Source organism: Colletotrichum fructicola (assembly GCF_000319635.2).
Source record: "Colletotrichum fructicola Nara gc5 chromosome Unknown KSG_Nara_v1_contig02, whole genome shotgun sequence".
NCBI lineage: Eukaryota > Fungi > Ascomycota > Sordariomycetes > Glomerellales > Glomerellaceae > Colletotrichum > Colletotrichum fructicola.
Window position 1 is genome coordinate 4,177,726 of NW_027094052.1, and position 16,288 is coordinate 4,194,013.

The 16,288-nt window shown below is 56.9% G+C and overlaps 2 protein-coding genes across 2 annotated transcripts; one reads left to right on the plus strand and one right to left on the minus strand.

Moving 5' to 3' along the window:
• Positions 1 to 10,027: 10,027 nt before the first annotated feature.
• CGGC5_v003914 (uncharacterized protein) lies at positions 10,028 to 11,104 on the minus strand (the record flags this gene model as incomplete). The annotated part of the gene is made up of 3 exons (XM_066151203.1): positions 10,028 to 10,060; positions 10,119 to 10,124; positions 10,799 to 11,104. The coding sequence occupies 3 exons, from the start codon at positions 11,102 to 11,104 to the stop codon at positions 10,028 to 10,030; spliced, it is 345 nt and encodes a 114-aa protein (XP_066009304.1).
• Positions 11,105 to 12,650: 1,546 nt separating this feature from the next.
• Positions 12,651 to 16,222, plus strand: pof10 (F-box/WD repeat-containing protein pof10; the record flags this gene model as incomplete). Its single annotated transcript, XM_032033294.1, has 2 exons — positions 12,651 to 13,056; positions 13,113 to 16,222. The coding sequence occupies 2 exons, from the start codon at positions 12,651 to 12,653 to the stop codon at positions 16,220 to 16,222; spliced, it is 3,516 nt and encodes a 1,171-aa protein (XP_031887579.1).
• Positions 16,223 to 16,288: the final 66 nt, after the last annotated feature.

Sequence of the window (16,288 nt, forward strand, 5' to 3'; positions counted from 1 at the left end):
AAAGAGACACTTTGATGCCTCGGACGGGTCAGGTCAGGTACGGCACGACGATGTTTCCTCTTTCATTTCAGGCGCGGGGAGCGCAGAGCCCCTGGCGCGCGCAGGAGTGCTTCATGTCGGTCTCTCACAATTAAAACACCACGCGATAGACGTTCGGCCGCATCGCCGACGGCTTCATCGGAGCGCCGCGAGCCCGACACTGCGTTCCTCACGATGGCTGTTCGCTGCTGCGACTGTGCAGTACCAAAACCTACGTGCCGGGGTGAGATGCATGTAGCCTCGGACAGGATGAAGCTCCTTCTGTTGGCTCCTCCTGTGTACGGAGTGCTGATACGTAGGACGGGTTGTTGGATGGCTCCTCTCCTCTCGCTGTCCTGTTGGAAAGCTGTACAGAAGATGGGATATCCGTACAGTGCAGGACCAAACGAATAGAAATGGAATGCGCCGTGGTGCAGTGGCCCTCTCAGGTCCCAGGACCGTCCCTTGCTTAGAGGCGTTGTGGATTTGGGTTGGTCCCATGTCTCTCGCACCTAAAAGCCTCCTGACCTTATTCCCGGGCACCGACCGAGGCGATCCCAGCAGTTCATCCCCGACCCCAGAGAGGTAATCCGGACGGTAGGAGGAGGTGTTCGTTTGTAATCAGCGCGTTGTGAGGATGGACATATCTTGCCTTGGATGTTGATGTCTAGTGGTTCGGATTTGCGGCGTAGGAAGTTGGGAAGCAAGGCTTACCGCTCCTTCATCGTGCGCACGTGTCAGTCCAGCAGGCCGGGGACAGGGCGTCGCATCAGCAGAGCTTCGTTGCTTCTTTTTGCGAGTCTCTCCCAGCCTTACTGTGTTTTGCGGCGGAAGTGTTTTTCCCAGGGACACGCCCCCTAGTAGAAGAGAAGAGGAGAGTCGATCCGAGTCGAGGGCGCTCGCACTTGGGAGGACTTGGTTAAGAGCCCCGTGTGTTTCCGTGTCTCTGGTATCCGTATCTCTCAGTGTCTTACTTATGCAGTACGTACACTACCTGCCCTTCTTTCCCTCATGCGTTGGATCCAGTCTTCCTGCTATGAGGCCCCTGATTGGTGCTGTAGACGAGAGAGATGAGATTGGGCTCCCGGGGGGGCGTCCACCTAAGAGTTTAGAAACGGGGACTGGGATTTCGGGGGAAGTTTTCAGATGGAGACCTGTCGCGTTCACTGTGCACAGCGAGGCCCAGGCACCGCGCGGAGACGAACGATGCTCACCTCAGAGCCCAAGCACCCGGGCGAGCGAGCACATCTCCAGCACAAGCACCACATAAAACAGCAGCGGGGGTGTTGCTGGTCCCGTCAGGCCAGCACAGGGCGGTACGGATAGCAGGGAGACACAATCCGAGGTTGCTCTCTGCAATGTGATGTACCCGTACCACTGTGACGGCGCCATCCATCCAGCAGCGGAGGGCCCTCAAAGATTACGAAATCACCACCCGGACCACAGGAGTTTCCAGCGCCATTGCCTTTGCCAGTGCCAGCGTCCGCCAACCAGTCAGCATCGGCCAGAGAGTCAACCGGAGAAGTTGGCGCGAATCGAAACCTCTACTGGGACCGGGGGGCGTGAGCTTTCTTTCCCCAGGCAAACCACACCACACCAACCTCGGGGCCAGGCTGAAGTCGAACGTCGTTTCCAGCAATTGACTACAGCACAGGTTACTACTTCACCAATGGAAGTGAAAGAGATTTAGGCGGCTCCCACGCGTACACGGCCTTCTACACTCTCATCTTACGGCCGCACCTCTCTCTCCCAGCCCAACTGAGCGGTCACGACTATGCTTTTTCGTTCTCGAAGCATTGGCGTTGGAAATGGCCTCCCTCTCCAGAGATCCGGTCAGGCCCAAGGCCAAACACACAAACAGACAGGGCCCTTTCCAACAACCGAACCAGCTCGTTGGAAAGGGGTCTCCCATCAACCAGGACGCAACCAGCCGATTCCACGGGCTGGGCTGCGGGAGACAGATTGACCAACGCACCAACAGAGAGAAGAACCCATGAGGCTGGAGAGGCGGTCAGACATTGGACAACACCAGTGCCGCCCGCAGACCTGGGCGGAGGAGTCTCACCAACGACGCCTTCATTGACGCTGGCAGAGCCTTTCACCTAGTGATCCATCTACCATGGAAGTAATCGCACACAGCAGACCACTAACAGGGGTGTCCTTCTTCCATGGAAACTTCAAAAGTTCTACGCCATGCTTGTTGCTTTTGTTGCCTGCCATGCGCACGTTGGATGAGGTACCCGTACGACAGACATGTCGACTCACCTTTGTGTCACTAGCGTCCGAGTCAGTGGAAGATGTCAACGTCAATCAGGCAAGTGTCAAGTGTCGCCGTCGACGTCAACCCGTCGCCTAAGCGTGCGGGCCTCGACATGTCCGCAGTACGCACTCAGACATCTGGGCATGCTGAGGCGCCGCACACGCGACGCCATGCTCGCAATTGATCGCGCCTCGCATCGCACCAGACACCGGGAAGGAACACCATCAGTCAATGCCAATTCAACCTCTGTTGACAGGCCCTAAAGGACGCCATCGTCACCCGCACAGCCAGACGCCCAAGCCAGTGCGATACACATGTACAGCCAGCCCGCAGCAATTAAACAGGAAAATAAAAAATCATGCCATCCCCGCTGCTGCACCGCAGGTCACCACCACCGCACCGCATTGCAGCGCCGGAACACCGCAAGCTGCATACCGGTGACACCCACAGCAAAAGCGGTGGACGGCTGTCAGCTGCTGCTGCTGCTGCTGCTACTGCTGCTACTGCTGCTATTCACACAGGCCGGCGTCGGCGTCGAGCTCCGCACAATTTACCAAAGCCCGTCTCCTTCTACGCCTTCTACGAATACTGCCCTGCGCCGCTGGCGGGAACCTCGCTTGGAGCGATGGCTGAATAGGCCGCCGACGATTGACGGAACCCTGGCGCCACGCCTCCCGATTCACTTGCCCTGGACACGCGAGCCGAACACGGCCTTTGCTTCCAACCGCCCTGCCGGGTCTCTGCTTAGGATGGTTGTCTCACCAGAGGACCGACCTGGACTGGTGTGTTCTAGATCTCGCCTCGAGCTTAGTCCAGACCCGGCCATCATCCCTCTCGTCGACTCAGGTTTCGCATTTATTCGGCCGTGAATGACTTACTACTGTATGGGGTACAAGCAGACGACGGCTGCCTAATTGCCTTCCTTACCTTGGACCAAACAAAGCCAGAGGCCCCGCTCGCCCATGTTGCAAAAAGACACACAGTCCGTTGCAGACACACACACAACCAGGCAGGGAATGAACGGGACGATACTGCGAGGCGTCAAACTGCATATCGACCGGCTGCGACTCTCGCAGTGGCAGGTGAGAGGTGACACGTCCTGAGGGACAGAATTGCCGCCCACATACCTTTCTGCGCTCGCGCCCAATCAAGCGTATCGCCGCCGATGTATGCGAGCCACAGAGAGGAGGTGCAAACATCTGCAAAGCCCACGCCGTTCCTGGAGAAACACACAGGTGTTCTCGTCAGGTGCAGCTAGCTACCAGCCCCCCGAATCATGGTTCATGACAGCAACGTGGATTCGTTCTGGCCAACGAGCAGCAGCTGTTGGACCAACCGCATAACAGCCGCATATGACCCGCCGCCCGTCGGGGTTGGCGATCAACACGATGGAACCCCGAAACGGCAGCTGGCCAGTCGGGTCGACAGATTCTTCAGCAATCCTGTCGACGCCTTTTCTTCGGGGAGACGAAGAGTTTACCCTACGCCGTAGGACTGGCCCGGCCGTGTCGTCCCAAGCGGTCGACAGGTTCCATCAGCCCCGCACGACTGCCACGATGTCGATGCGACTGGCCTCAATTCCGCCTCCGGCCTTTACTGGAAATGGATCTCTCTGCAGAAGCGGGGCCCGCGGGATGGCTACTCGCGGCCGTCTCTGACCAGACACCAGACAACCAGTCCCTCAACAACTTCGTTCCGTGTCGTCATGTCACGCACAACTCGAATGACTTGCAGCGGCTACATCTCGTCCGCCCCTCCGGGCGGGTGCTCGTGTATGTATCGACTGGGAACATTGCTAATATTGCTGCTGCACCGCGCCCGCTTTCCCTCTCTATCGGCCGTCTCGTTTGATGAGCAGACAGCCCATCTACATGTGCTTGCCCAAGCGGGTAGGTGGAAGGACAGCTCCTCCGTCGGGCCAAACTCCAGAGATGTCTTCACCTGTAGCATCGACGGTGGCCGATCGCCCCCGCTCGTCCTGAGAGCTGCGCGGGTTTTTGTGGCGCTTCGGAACGATTTAGCTCGGATCGACGTTCCTGTGTGCTAACTACCCGCTGGACCCCCCCTTCTCCCTAATTACGGAGCACGTTGTCGGCGCCGCATCGCACTACACAATTTAAACATCATCAACTGAGTTCTGACGACCATGGGGATGCAGAGACCTGCCGAAGCCAGCCAATATCGTGTCATCACTTTGTTGGGTGCTGGAAATCGTTCGCGGTGTCTCTCATTCCACGACCTACCGACCTGCTGGAACGACTGACATCAGGTGGCGGCGGCGACACGACAGACACGGATGGCCAGACACAACCGGTGGAGTTGATTCGCTGTCCTCTCTTGCCGCAATGCACACCAGCACACCAGTTGCCGCTGTACCGGGTTCGGAGTCTTGGGGTGACCACAATCTGGTGGCCTGGAGAAACCGGCCAAGTGGTTCTCGATGGTCGGCGGTAAATGTTTGCTTGCATTCGGTCTGGTCCCTCAGATCTGCCCATTGTGGCTTCTCATGGCTTCACAAACTCCATAGCGTGCGAGCGAGACAAGAGCCATTGCCTCCCTCACCGCTCCTTGAAGACCAATCAGCAAACAATCCGTTGCCCTGGAAAAGCCTGGGATACCGAAGGATTGTTCAGAAGCAGGCACCATGAAAGAAGCATTTTCTGGAAATGGCAGTTTGGACGTCGCCAAACTAATAATGGGCATGCCTTAAGTCTGGGCAACTCCACTTACCCCTCTTCAACCCTCCATTGGCTCCTGTACGTCGGCGAGAACATGAACAACACCGTCTTACAGCAACTCTACTTGGGCTTGCATCAAGCAAACAATCACCGGCCAGCTCATCGTTGACAACCGTCATTACACACAGTCAGCACAAAGGGTTGCAACTCAGAGGGAGGCTATCGAACAAGCACTCTGCCCGGCAAACTCAAAACATGGGTCAATGAATGCTGTAGGGTAAAAGTCCAACACTTCCGAGGCAACCCCTCAACCACACTGGGAACTTTTGCAACCGCGGCGAGGCAAAAGCCTTGCCGCCCCCCGAGTTTCAGAATCGCATGCCATGGTTACGGCGACGAGGCCGCGGGCGTATCGACTTATTCAGCTGAGAGCCTCACTAAACGCTGAATGGACAGGCGTGTACAGATCTCGAGGCCGTATCGCCAGCCGCCCACCCGCTGTTATTTCCGGGGTATTCTAATCTACGCCACTTCAAACAAGAGATCCCAAGCAGATGGTGCGCTTCAACGGTTTCGGTAGCCCAGATTGTCTTTGGCACCGAGGCGTTGATCATGAGACCCTACAGTGCCCAGACCAATTCCCGAGTACGGTCTTCTTTATGACGTTTCCGCGCCGCCGTCTTTCGCTCTCGATAGACACGACCCTGCTTATGTTGCTGAATCGGTGCCTCTTCCAAATTGTTTGCGCATGTTTTGGTTTCGTTCACTGGGAAGCCAACTTTCCGACACAAAACACATCCACCGACCAACGGCTTCTTAGTCATGAATCCGAAAGCAGCAAAGACATGGCTCGCAAGTGCGACACTGTCTGAGGAGTCTGCTGAACAGGTTTTCCGATGACGACGAGCAATTTGTGATGATCGTGCCGAGCGTTGTGCAAATCCAACTGTCCCGCGACGACACTTTTCGCAGCCGAACCGTGTGCTTGTTGCCGCTCGGCCTCGTTCGATCAGCATCTCTTCTGGAAGCCCAAGTGCTTGCGTCCCCGGTCCTTGTCAGGACGGCCCGAGACGAGGCGCCCTCCAGTGCGGGGCGGCGGTAAGGACGAACCCACGAGTTGACGTGGTTCAGTTGTTGATTATTCCTCGATTTTGCCACCGCAAGTGTGTGTATCAACATTATTATTATTATTTTTCTCTCCGACGACCATTAGCATTTCCACAGCCTCAACTTTCTTGCAACCCAACACCCGCGTTCCAAGGGAGGAGAAGAATTGGGCGCGGCGCGCGGGCAAAGGCGGGTATATTCCACATGTGGTGCCATTTCCCTGTCCTTGCGACCGGCCCGCGCTACTTTCCCCGTTTGTCAATCAACTCCGTTCCCCCTCCCCTCCAAGGCGAGGGCCCTTGCTGAAGATCCTTACTTCTGCGCCGTTGGCACTGCGAACTTTCAAATCCCGACGTGTGCTTAGAAACCAACCCCCGGGCTTTGATCAGCGCTGTACGGATAGCAATTCGACAGTACGGACTTACAGAGTCGTAGGGGATGGCCAGCGTCATCGTCTAGTCTCTTTCGACGTGCATGCGTGCGCCGTACGGTTTGGTTGTCGTCATTAGAGTTTCGCGCAACTCTATTAGACTCTAGACTACAGATCCTTTCGGGGGGCCATGTTGGATAGGATCGTTCGGAGATGAGCAGAATTACGGGATGGTCGGATGCCAAGGAAAACGTGGTATCAAATCATGAAGCTATCTCGAGGAAGCTGTCCTACTAGTTCAGGTAAGGAGTTGGCCGGCGAAATTTTCGGTTTCGGTGGCAGACTTTGTCCGCCGGGTCGCATTCCGTGATTGGTGAGAGAGGGGAGGTCTGAAGGTTTTTCAAGGGCGCCGTCCCAGCAGATTGCAACATCAAGGGTTGATCGACTGCGGTCAGAACCTTAAAAACAACTTGTTGCAAGAAACCCACGGCCGCGCGACCCAAGAGACGGCGATGTCTGGCATTGACATGGCCTGGCCATGAGGACAAGGCAGCCCAACCAAACCTTATGATCCCTCCCCCCCCAAAGCCTGGGGGTTTGTGGTGCACTGGTGTTCTGCCATGCTTGATATCTATCTATTAGACTTTGAGGCTGCGGGGCCCCCGACGGCCGTTGAAGGCGCTGTCCCTCCTGCCTGGAATGATCTACCGAAGGGTTTAAGAGAGCTCCGGGGAAGGGCTATATCAAGTCTGTCGACTCAGAAATAACCCCCTATCATGACAGAGACATATCGCGGGCCCCCAAGTTGTGTCAATGCGCTTGGTTTGGTGGTGGTCTGGCGACCCGCGACATGAGAGTTGTCGTCTCTTTGGGCCTCGTGCAATCAATATCGACAAACCCTCCCTCCCCCTTGCCTGGGTGGTTCCCGGCACGCGGCATCAGTCCCGAGTCTAGTCTCCCTGGTTTGACTGCCAGGCCGCCTCCCAAATCCTGACAGCTTCGAATCAGTACGTAACCTCTTCTTTCTCGGTGACCATTATCCTGACAACGCGCTTCTCGCAGGATTGCTACAATGCCATCGGCAAGGCTGTGCGAGCAATCGCCTGCCTCTCTTCTTCTCGGAGTAACCGCTCGCAAGAGCCCCGTGTTATGCCGTCCCGGGTTGCCTTTCTCTTTCATCCCCCCCGGCCTGCGTGCCTGTGCCTTCGGTGAGGTTATCGGCGAGACGGAATCATCCGTCGAAAACGCAAGCAAACACGCGCATGGCTTACTTGATTCAGTCGGCCACTCTGACAATCAACAGGGCTGTCTGTGTGAGCTTTGTACACTACGTATGACGATGAGCATCTTGTGGTGCACGGGGAGGGGACCACGGGCCACCCGGGGAAGCAGCCCGGCGAACGCTTTGTGCGATGGCAGATGACAACGGCAGCAGTGAGCAGCAGGCTGAGGTGGCAGGTTCAAGGCGACCCTCGCTGGTGTTGCTGCTGCTGCTGCTGGGTTGATGTCTATCAACGGAGTGTGGGGCGGGTTCTTCATGCCCGCTCTCAAGTCCATCACAGTGTGATGGGTATCCATACTGAACGACCGGGTTGGTTTGTCAGTGTCGAAAAGAAAAGGGACGGAGTTTCCCGTTGGCAAACTGAAGAAGCTGCAGGGTTTTCTCTTGCCTTTTTCTTTCTTGGGATACGATGTGCATACTCCGGCCAGAAACAGCAGTTGCCCAGGCCGGCATTCCCAGGTGCATCCGCCAATCTGCGAAGTATATCCGAATGATGTGCAGCGCTTTACGTGTCAGGAGGTCAGAGAGAGAGAGAGCCCAAGGGGGCACACGTTTTACGATACGGCCAATTAGGCGTGGGCCAACAAGACAGGAGAGGGAGGTAGATACACACGGATACGCTGGGCAGACATGGCGACCAGGACTGGGGGAGATACATACGGCAACTCTCCCGAGGCTCAAGGGCATGGCCAGCAAGATGACCGTTTCATAGCCTCGCTGGATGTTGCGCCGGGTCCCCAGGGGAGGGAGGGGGCCGGCAGGCAAGGGAAACACACAACAAGACGGGCGGGGAGTGGGACGGACAGTCAGTCCGTTCGTGACGTGCAATATCGGGAGTTGCTCCGGGGCCGCGGTCGAAGAATTACACTGGTGGCTTGTGGGGGCGAGAATGAACGGATCAGCCCGTTTTGGGACGCGGTGGCCGTGATCGAATGGTGAGCGGACGGTGACAGGGCAGGGCAGGCGGCGTGGCGGTCCGTTGGGCGAAGCAGGTACACGTGTATGCCAGATAGGGCAGAAAATAGAAAAGTAATAATAAAAAAAGGCATGGGCCGTGGTTGAAGTCGTTGGATGTGGGACGATGGTCAAGGGTTTGCAGGAGAAGTAGCTCCGAGAGCAGCGTGCTGTGTGTGCTGTAGCGAGGTGTGATGGCGAGGCGATGCACCGCGTTGCTGTACGCTGTAATGCAACCTGGCAATGGGCAGCGATCAAGGGCAGCGCTGCGCAGCGGCACGGCGGGTTGAGAAGAGATTCCTGTTTTTCCTTTCCATCTCGGGTGATGAGGTTCCCGCTCAACCGCTGCTTCTTGCTGGGGTGCGATTTTTGCATTTTGGGCATTACTGGCTCGCTGTCATGAAGAAATGGTGGGTTCTTTGACGGGGTTCAAGGAGGTTCCGTTTGACTCGAATGGCATCACAGGCGAGCGGGAAGGCCCGCGGGAGACGGTCCAGGGGGTTGGGTCGGGCGACTCAGTCGGGCATCCTCGAATCGCAAAGGCTGTCCTTGTTTCGATTTCGTGCCGCTCGTCGACGTTTTCCCTTGGTCATTATCCGTCTTTGATTTCGCAACTCTTCTCTCCAACTCCCGAGCCTAGGCATGGTTCGCCGGACGGGAACAGAGACTCGTTCTGGACTCGACGCGACGCCGGAACCGCGGGGAACGGAATGCAGCCAGCGACGGCAGACATGGACCGCAAAGGGGAAAGGACGAAGGACGGTGCGGTACGGGAAAGCCTTTTCCCCTGATCGGCTCCCCTAGTGGGATGATCTGATGCTCTGGACGCGAGGGCACGAGGGGGTCGGAAAGGAGGTTGACATATTGTTCAGGGTTCGCGTGCTCCAAAGGTGGTATTCAGCAATTGCCCATTTCATGATGTGTTATTCCCTTCTTGGCGGAGAGTTCAGAGGCCCCCCGGGCTTTAGTTTTCTCTTCTTGAGTGATTTTCAGGGACGAACAAGAAGGGGGAACCCTGAATCCTTGATAGACTCGCGTCAGGCATGAGTTGACTCTGGATGCTCGGAAAGTTTCTTTGATGACAGCCGTTTGACAGCACGCTACGCCCAGAACGGTAAAGGGGTTCGAAACGGGAAACGGCCAAAATTGGAGCCTCAACGTCTCTCTGTCTAGGTCTTGTCCTTGTGCCGACTTGCCCGAATGTGCTAAATACCCCCAGTTCTTCTGTTGAATATTCTGCCCGTTGCAATATTCGAGACTTGTTTTGATGTTCTCGTCTTGAAGATCAGGCGCGGAGAGCAGCGCTGTAGCCGAGATGGCTTGCCGATGGGGGCAATTGGGGGCGTCTTGTTCCTCATTTACGCGGTGATGGGGTACTGACTCTTCGGACTCTGGCAAATGTCAGAGCGCGGCCCAAGGGAATGGGTGACTGACTGTGCGGGTACCTACGTCACTCTGGGCAGATGGAGCTCGTTTCTCTCGAAATTGACTCGGTCTCTCTTTTTGTGAACAAGGTGGGTTTGTTGTTTTTCTGGGTGGATATGTGATTGATCCAAAGGCCCATGCTCTTGTTTAAAGTCGGATCCGGGCCGGATGTCGGGGTTCCTGAGTCGTTATTCCCATATGCTCTGTCAGTGCGTCGCGGGCACGGTCTTTATGAAAAGTGATTGATCCTCGAAGAATCTTGGGATGCAAGATACGAAGGGGCTGATCCGATTCCCTGGGGTTGTGAGAGCTGAGCGGCCGTGATCGCGTGCTCAAGTCACAACCGCGACGATCGTATGAATGATGGCCTGGATGGCTGGTAGTGTGCCTTCCGGGCTGAGCACGTCACGTCGTGCTGTGCCGCAGTTCGCGGCCCAGAGTTTGATATTCAAAGAACGGGATGTCCAGGTGCGGAAGACGGAACCACAGCGCGTGAACAACTGTTGCGGAGCGCTGTGGCAGCCGGGAGGCAATCATCGCGGAACAGAGGAATAAGACCCTGGGCGTCGGGAGGCAAGACGGGGGCCGTTCCCTTGTCTCATTCTTCATAGGGCTTCACCGAAGATGGAGATTGGGGGTTCGAGCCGGGGGTCGATCACAGCGAGAGGGAAATGGGAGGGGGGTGCGCTCATGGGCACCGTTACGTGGCCCAGCCCAGGGTCCTGTCTGTTGGTAGCACCGTAGCAGGCTGGCATCTCTCTGCCCTGGCTGCGCGACTCATGTTGGGCGGGAATACGGCGGAACAATGAATCGTTGCAGGAATTGCTGGTAGGGTTGCCGGTGTCCGTGCTTTGGACGAGATGAACGCCCACGGTTGAGGGCCGTTTCTGCGGTTCCTGAGTGCAGTTGTCAAAGGCAAGATATCCGACGTTCGTGAGTCGAAACTTCAGGTGTGTGGTGGCCGCTTCGACGTGGTGCGATGCCGAACCAGTCCGCCGGGGTCCGGGCATCTAAATCTGGAGTCCCAGGGTGTTTGTGAGACCACATCGGCCGGCTGTGAACGGTGGCTATCACCATTCAGGCCGGTCGTCGGCCGCCATCGAAGCGAACCGTGGAATGTTGGTCCCAGGACACGGCGGTCCCAACAGTCTGGCATCCGTGTTCTTCTGCAGAATTGGGGCACGAAGGATCGGTTCCGCGTTGGGTACGGATAGAGACAGGTTCCAGCGACATGGACCCTGTTTCGAAGGAATTGAGGCCGAATACTGTGTGGATCAAACGAACGACAGCAGGATGACGGATATTAAGTTCCCAAGAATGACCTGCGATATGGATCCGAGTCGTGGTCGTGTTGGTTGTTGGCGGTGCCTCTGTCAGGTTCTTGTCAGCCGTGCCTCCTTGGTTCTGCATGTGTCAAGCCTGTCAAACGTCAAGTGCGTGAATCATGGTGCTGGGGAGTCCGACGTCTCGGGCAATATTTGAGTGAAAAGGGACTTTGGAAGGATTTGAGGTGCCACAGCTGCTGCAGAGCTGACAGGAACAGTGTCAGATCCCCACAGAGTCGCAGTTGCCCCCTTTCATGACATCGTGTCTCGCTGCTGACTTTCCCAATGAGGGAAATGCTCACTGAAGCTGTGTTTGGTATCGGCTCCGAGGTTATTCCCAAAGGCATTGAGGTGAGACAAGACCGTTGATTGCTCAGGATACGGCCTGCCGCTGGTCGACGTCTCCACTGGAGAAGTCAGCATGACTGGTTCGCAGAGCTCCACCGCTTAGCGTGTGGCTTCCTAGGCTGCTGTTGGCACGATGCTGACATCGCAATTCGAAGAATGTGGCGGACATAGCTCAGTTGGGAGAGCGTCAGACTGAAGTCAACTTCAATCACTTAATCTGAAGGTCGTGTGTTCAATCCACACTGGCCGCATCTTCATCTTTTGCCAATATAGGCTTGTTCTCTTTTTTTGGTCTTTCTCTCTCGATCAGCTCGAGTCTTGATTTGTAGATAATACAAGAGGGCTTGCTCACATGCCTCCAAAAGACGAATGTTCTGTGCCTGGCATGTCGACGTCGGTCTGGATGCGTCATTTGTCACTGAGGCCGCTGTCTGCGATACCTGGGCCGATGACTTCCCCATTTTCGCGTGCAACTCAATAAATTTCCAACAAACTTGTTGAGACTGGGCGTCTTCTTTCAAAATAGAATGAGACAGTCGTATTCAAATTGTGGTCTGCATCTTGCCTTGTGATGCTGCTGGTGATGCTCTGAATGAGCGATAGGCGGGACCGTCAAAGCTCTGCCGATAAGGACCCGGCCCGGAGATAATCCACGCCCGCAATCTCCCGGGACATTTCGTCACGAAACGCGACTTCGCAAAGCTTCACTTAAACTCCAGTACACGACGACGACACGCCCACGCTCCAGTAGCATCCGCATCGCATTCCAACACGCCGCCCGCGCTTATTTGCCTCTCAATATACCCTCTCTATCCCAAGACTGTGCACATTGCCTTTGCACAGTCGCCCGCCACCTGCCCACAAACACCCCCACCACAGCTTTATGCAACACTGGCCAACTGAGTCTTCGGAAACGCGCAACCAACAAGACAACCCTTCGAACCCCTCCTCCTCAAGTCAGCATGGCTTTCGTCACCGCCAACAGCCGACCGGCGTCGATCAGCTCCGTCGCGCCGACTCCGGCGGCGCATCCCCGCGCTCTGTCCCGGAAGGTGGCCGCCGTGACTCACTCGACGCCATCAGCGCTGCCCAGCTCGACGAGAAGCTTCGCGGGCTGAGCTTCGACAGCGCCAGCTTTACTTCCGAGGCCTATCCCTCCATCGCCGGTCAAAGAGTGATTGATTACGAGAATGCCCTCACGCCCTCGCCCCGACAGCCATTGGGCTTCAAAGTCATTAAGCGATCCGATCCACGACCTGATGGCGTTCAGCTTACAGACTTTCCTAACGGTATGTCATGCTCGCCCTCGGAAATTTGTATACATGAGGGCTGATAGACTGTGCAGAGATCTTGACCCATGTCCTATCCCACTTGCATCCCGATTCCCACTCGGCGTTGGCGCTCGTCTCGAAGCGCTTCTACGCCCTCGTCACCACTCCCCATGCGTGGCGAATGGCCTTTTTGCGATTCTTCCCGGGCCATGTCATGCTGGACGATAACTCCGGGAAGCCTCGCTCGGGCCCCCTTGAAGAAGATGTCTCCGAGTTTGTGCGATCTGAGGCGCGCTATTTCGCGCGCCTGACGCCGTTGGCCACATGGAGGAGCGAGTACTTGCTGCGCACACGTCTGCTTCGGGGCCTTGTGAGGGGCAAGCCGGGCTCCGGCATTGGGTCTTCCACTCGCAGCAGCAAAAAGTCAAGTGCCGTTCTGACCTACAACTCGAAGCTGCCTTGGGTTGTTACGCACGTACACGCCGTGTTCTCTACCGCCGCCGCGAAGAAGCCTCCTCAGGCGATCCACGGAGCGGCAGACCTGGGTGTTGGGACAATTAGCGATCCTACCAACGGGAGAGTCGAGAAATGGGGCTTCAACGACCCGTTTTCGACGCTTCAGCTGGATGAGGTTATGCCACAATTGGAGCCATACGGCGTTGGAAACGGACCTGCTGCATGCCCCAATGTCATGGACGTCAGCCAGCCTTATGGGCTTATCTCTGGCGAAGGCTTTCCCGGCGGACGCGCCTATTTCCGTCCCGCAAACGAGCTGCGTGGTCGATATCTCGGCACTGACACCGGCGTGATCGACACGTATCCTGACATTCCCAAAATCCCGGCACTGTCAGAGGCACTCTCGAGTGTCTGGATCGCCAGGTCTACAGCGGTGCCCAACATGACGCACTCGGTCGTCGGTATCATGACGGGTTCAACGCTGGGAGTTGTTACATGCTATGCCCTCGGAGGAGACGGTAGCGGTCCCCGACACGCCAACGGCGAGATGACGGCACGTTGGGTTCTCAGCCCAGGCGTCCCCATTGTGTCTCTCAAGGTCGACGAGCAGTATACTCAAAAGCGCAAGACCGCTCAGCGAGTCTGGGCTGTCGCTCTCAACGCCCTGGGCGAGGTTTACTACCTCGTCGATGTTCCTAAGTCACCCGTCGAGCGAGCCAAGGGCGAGGACATTACCAAGAACGCTTGGTACGCTGGCAGGTCGGTCTACTGGCAGCTCATCGACCAGACCCGCCGCCAGGCACAGGCCGATGATCTGGACAAGCATGCGCTCAAGGGCGCTTACTCTCCTCGATCTCCTGCGGACGCGATGAAGTTGAGCAGGGAGCAGCTCGTCGCAGAGGCTCGCGAGATTGACAAGTTCATGCGATACAAGCCTAACCATTTCCGAAGAGTCTGCGACGGCTGGGACATGCGCAGAAGACTCGAAGTCGATTTTGCCAACGACGATGGCGGCGGCGCAGGAGAAATCATCGTGTCCATCCGCTGTGGCCTTGACGAATCGGAGCCCGAAGTCACACGTTTTGTTAGATCTGTCGCCCAAACGCCCCGGCCTAGTGCCGAAAATGCTTCCACTCCTTTGGAAGAGTCAATACCGGTCTCGACGTCTTTGTTCGGAGATGGCATCGTCGATGTCAAGCCTATGGCGGCACAGCAACCGAGCAAGGGCGATGTGACGCCGGCTTCTTCGGGTTTGCTGACTCCCCCGGCCACGCTCAGCTCGCTGGACGAATGGTCTGTTTCCAATCTGGCACTGGGAAGCCACAAGGTGTCAGAGATCACAGCATCTGCCGTAGATCTCTCCTCTCACGCTCTTGTGACTCTCTACGAGGACCCTCTCCACTTCGGGCACAAGTCGGCTGCCACTCCCACCATGACACCGCAAACCGCGGAGAGTGTCGCAGAGATCCCAGGCCGAAGGACCCGCATGATTGCCATCGGAACCAAGACAGGCAGCGTGGTGCTTTGGAACTTGCGCGACCAACAAAACACGGAGGTCAAGCCCCTTCGAGTGATCCAAACAGACTCTCCTGAAATCTCCTGCCTGGCCTTAACGGCTCTCTACCTCGTCCACGGAGGAACCGACGGCCTGGTCCAGGCATGGGACCCTCTTGCTTCAACTCTGGAGCCCCTTCGCACCCTCAACGCCCGCTCCGCGGGTCGCGTCCCTCGTCACATGTTGACGATGAACCCTTCACTCAGTGGCGACACGTATCCGGCTGCGCGGGCCATCTACCTCGACCCTGACCCGACAGTCCTGCGCGGCATCACCTCCTTTGGCGCCTTCTTGCGCTACTGGGCTTACAGCGCCACCACTCAACCTCCCGGCCGCAAGCGCCATCTTCGTCACTCTGATATTCACGGCCGCCTTGCGACGCGTCGCCAGGGTGGCAACGTGTCTGGTTATATCGCCGCCGAAACCGCGGAACTCCGCCGAGAGCAGGAGCAGAAGGCTCGTGAAGATGCCTGGCTGCGCAATCGCTTCGGCGTTGGTGCGTTCGGCGACTTAACCGAAGAGGAGGCCATCCAGTACGCTGAGATGATCTCCCAGGAGACCTTGTTGTTGGAGGAGCAGCGGCGTACTAGCGCCAGCGACACTGGCTCGGCAGCTGACGGCGGCTTGGACACGGCGTCTTCGTTCAGCGAGAGCACAGTCGATACGATCACGCCGGAGCCAAGTGTGACCGGCTTCACACCGCCCCCTCCGGTGCCCGAGGAGGATGAATACGAAGTGCAAATTCAACAGGCGCTTAGGCTCTCGCTCATGGAGGCTGTCAACGATACTGGACCGTCGCCGCGAGGCAACAGCTCAGGCGATTACGAGTTTGCAGTCAAGTATAAGCCCAAGGCGACTAAGAAGACGAAGCGGTCACCCTCTACATCTCCGTCGGCAAGCTACACACCCAACGCCGGGTACAACGCAGTAGGGTCCTCCAGTAGAGCCACACCCAGGGACGACGACCTGGAGCTTGCTCTGGCCCTGAGCGCCGGTGACGCTGGTTCCAGCAGACCCCCGCCGCAGGAAGACGACCTCGAGTTGGCTTTGAGGCTCAGCCTCCAGGAAGCTACCGTCAGCGGCCACTCGGGTCTAGGGATTGAGCAAGATCAGTTCCTGCAGGAGGAGTTTCCCGTGCTGGAGACCAGGGGCAAGGGGAAAGGGAGGATGTGAGGATGGTCTGCTGGTTTGAGTTGCGCTTGTCTGATTTTCGTGTTTGTGTGAAGCAATTGGTCCTTT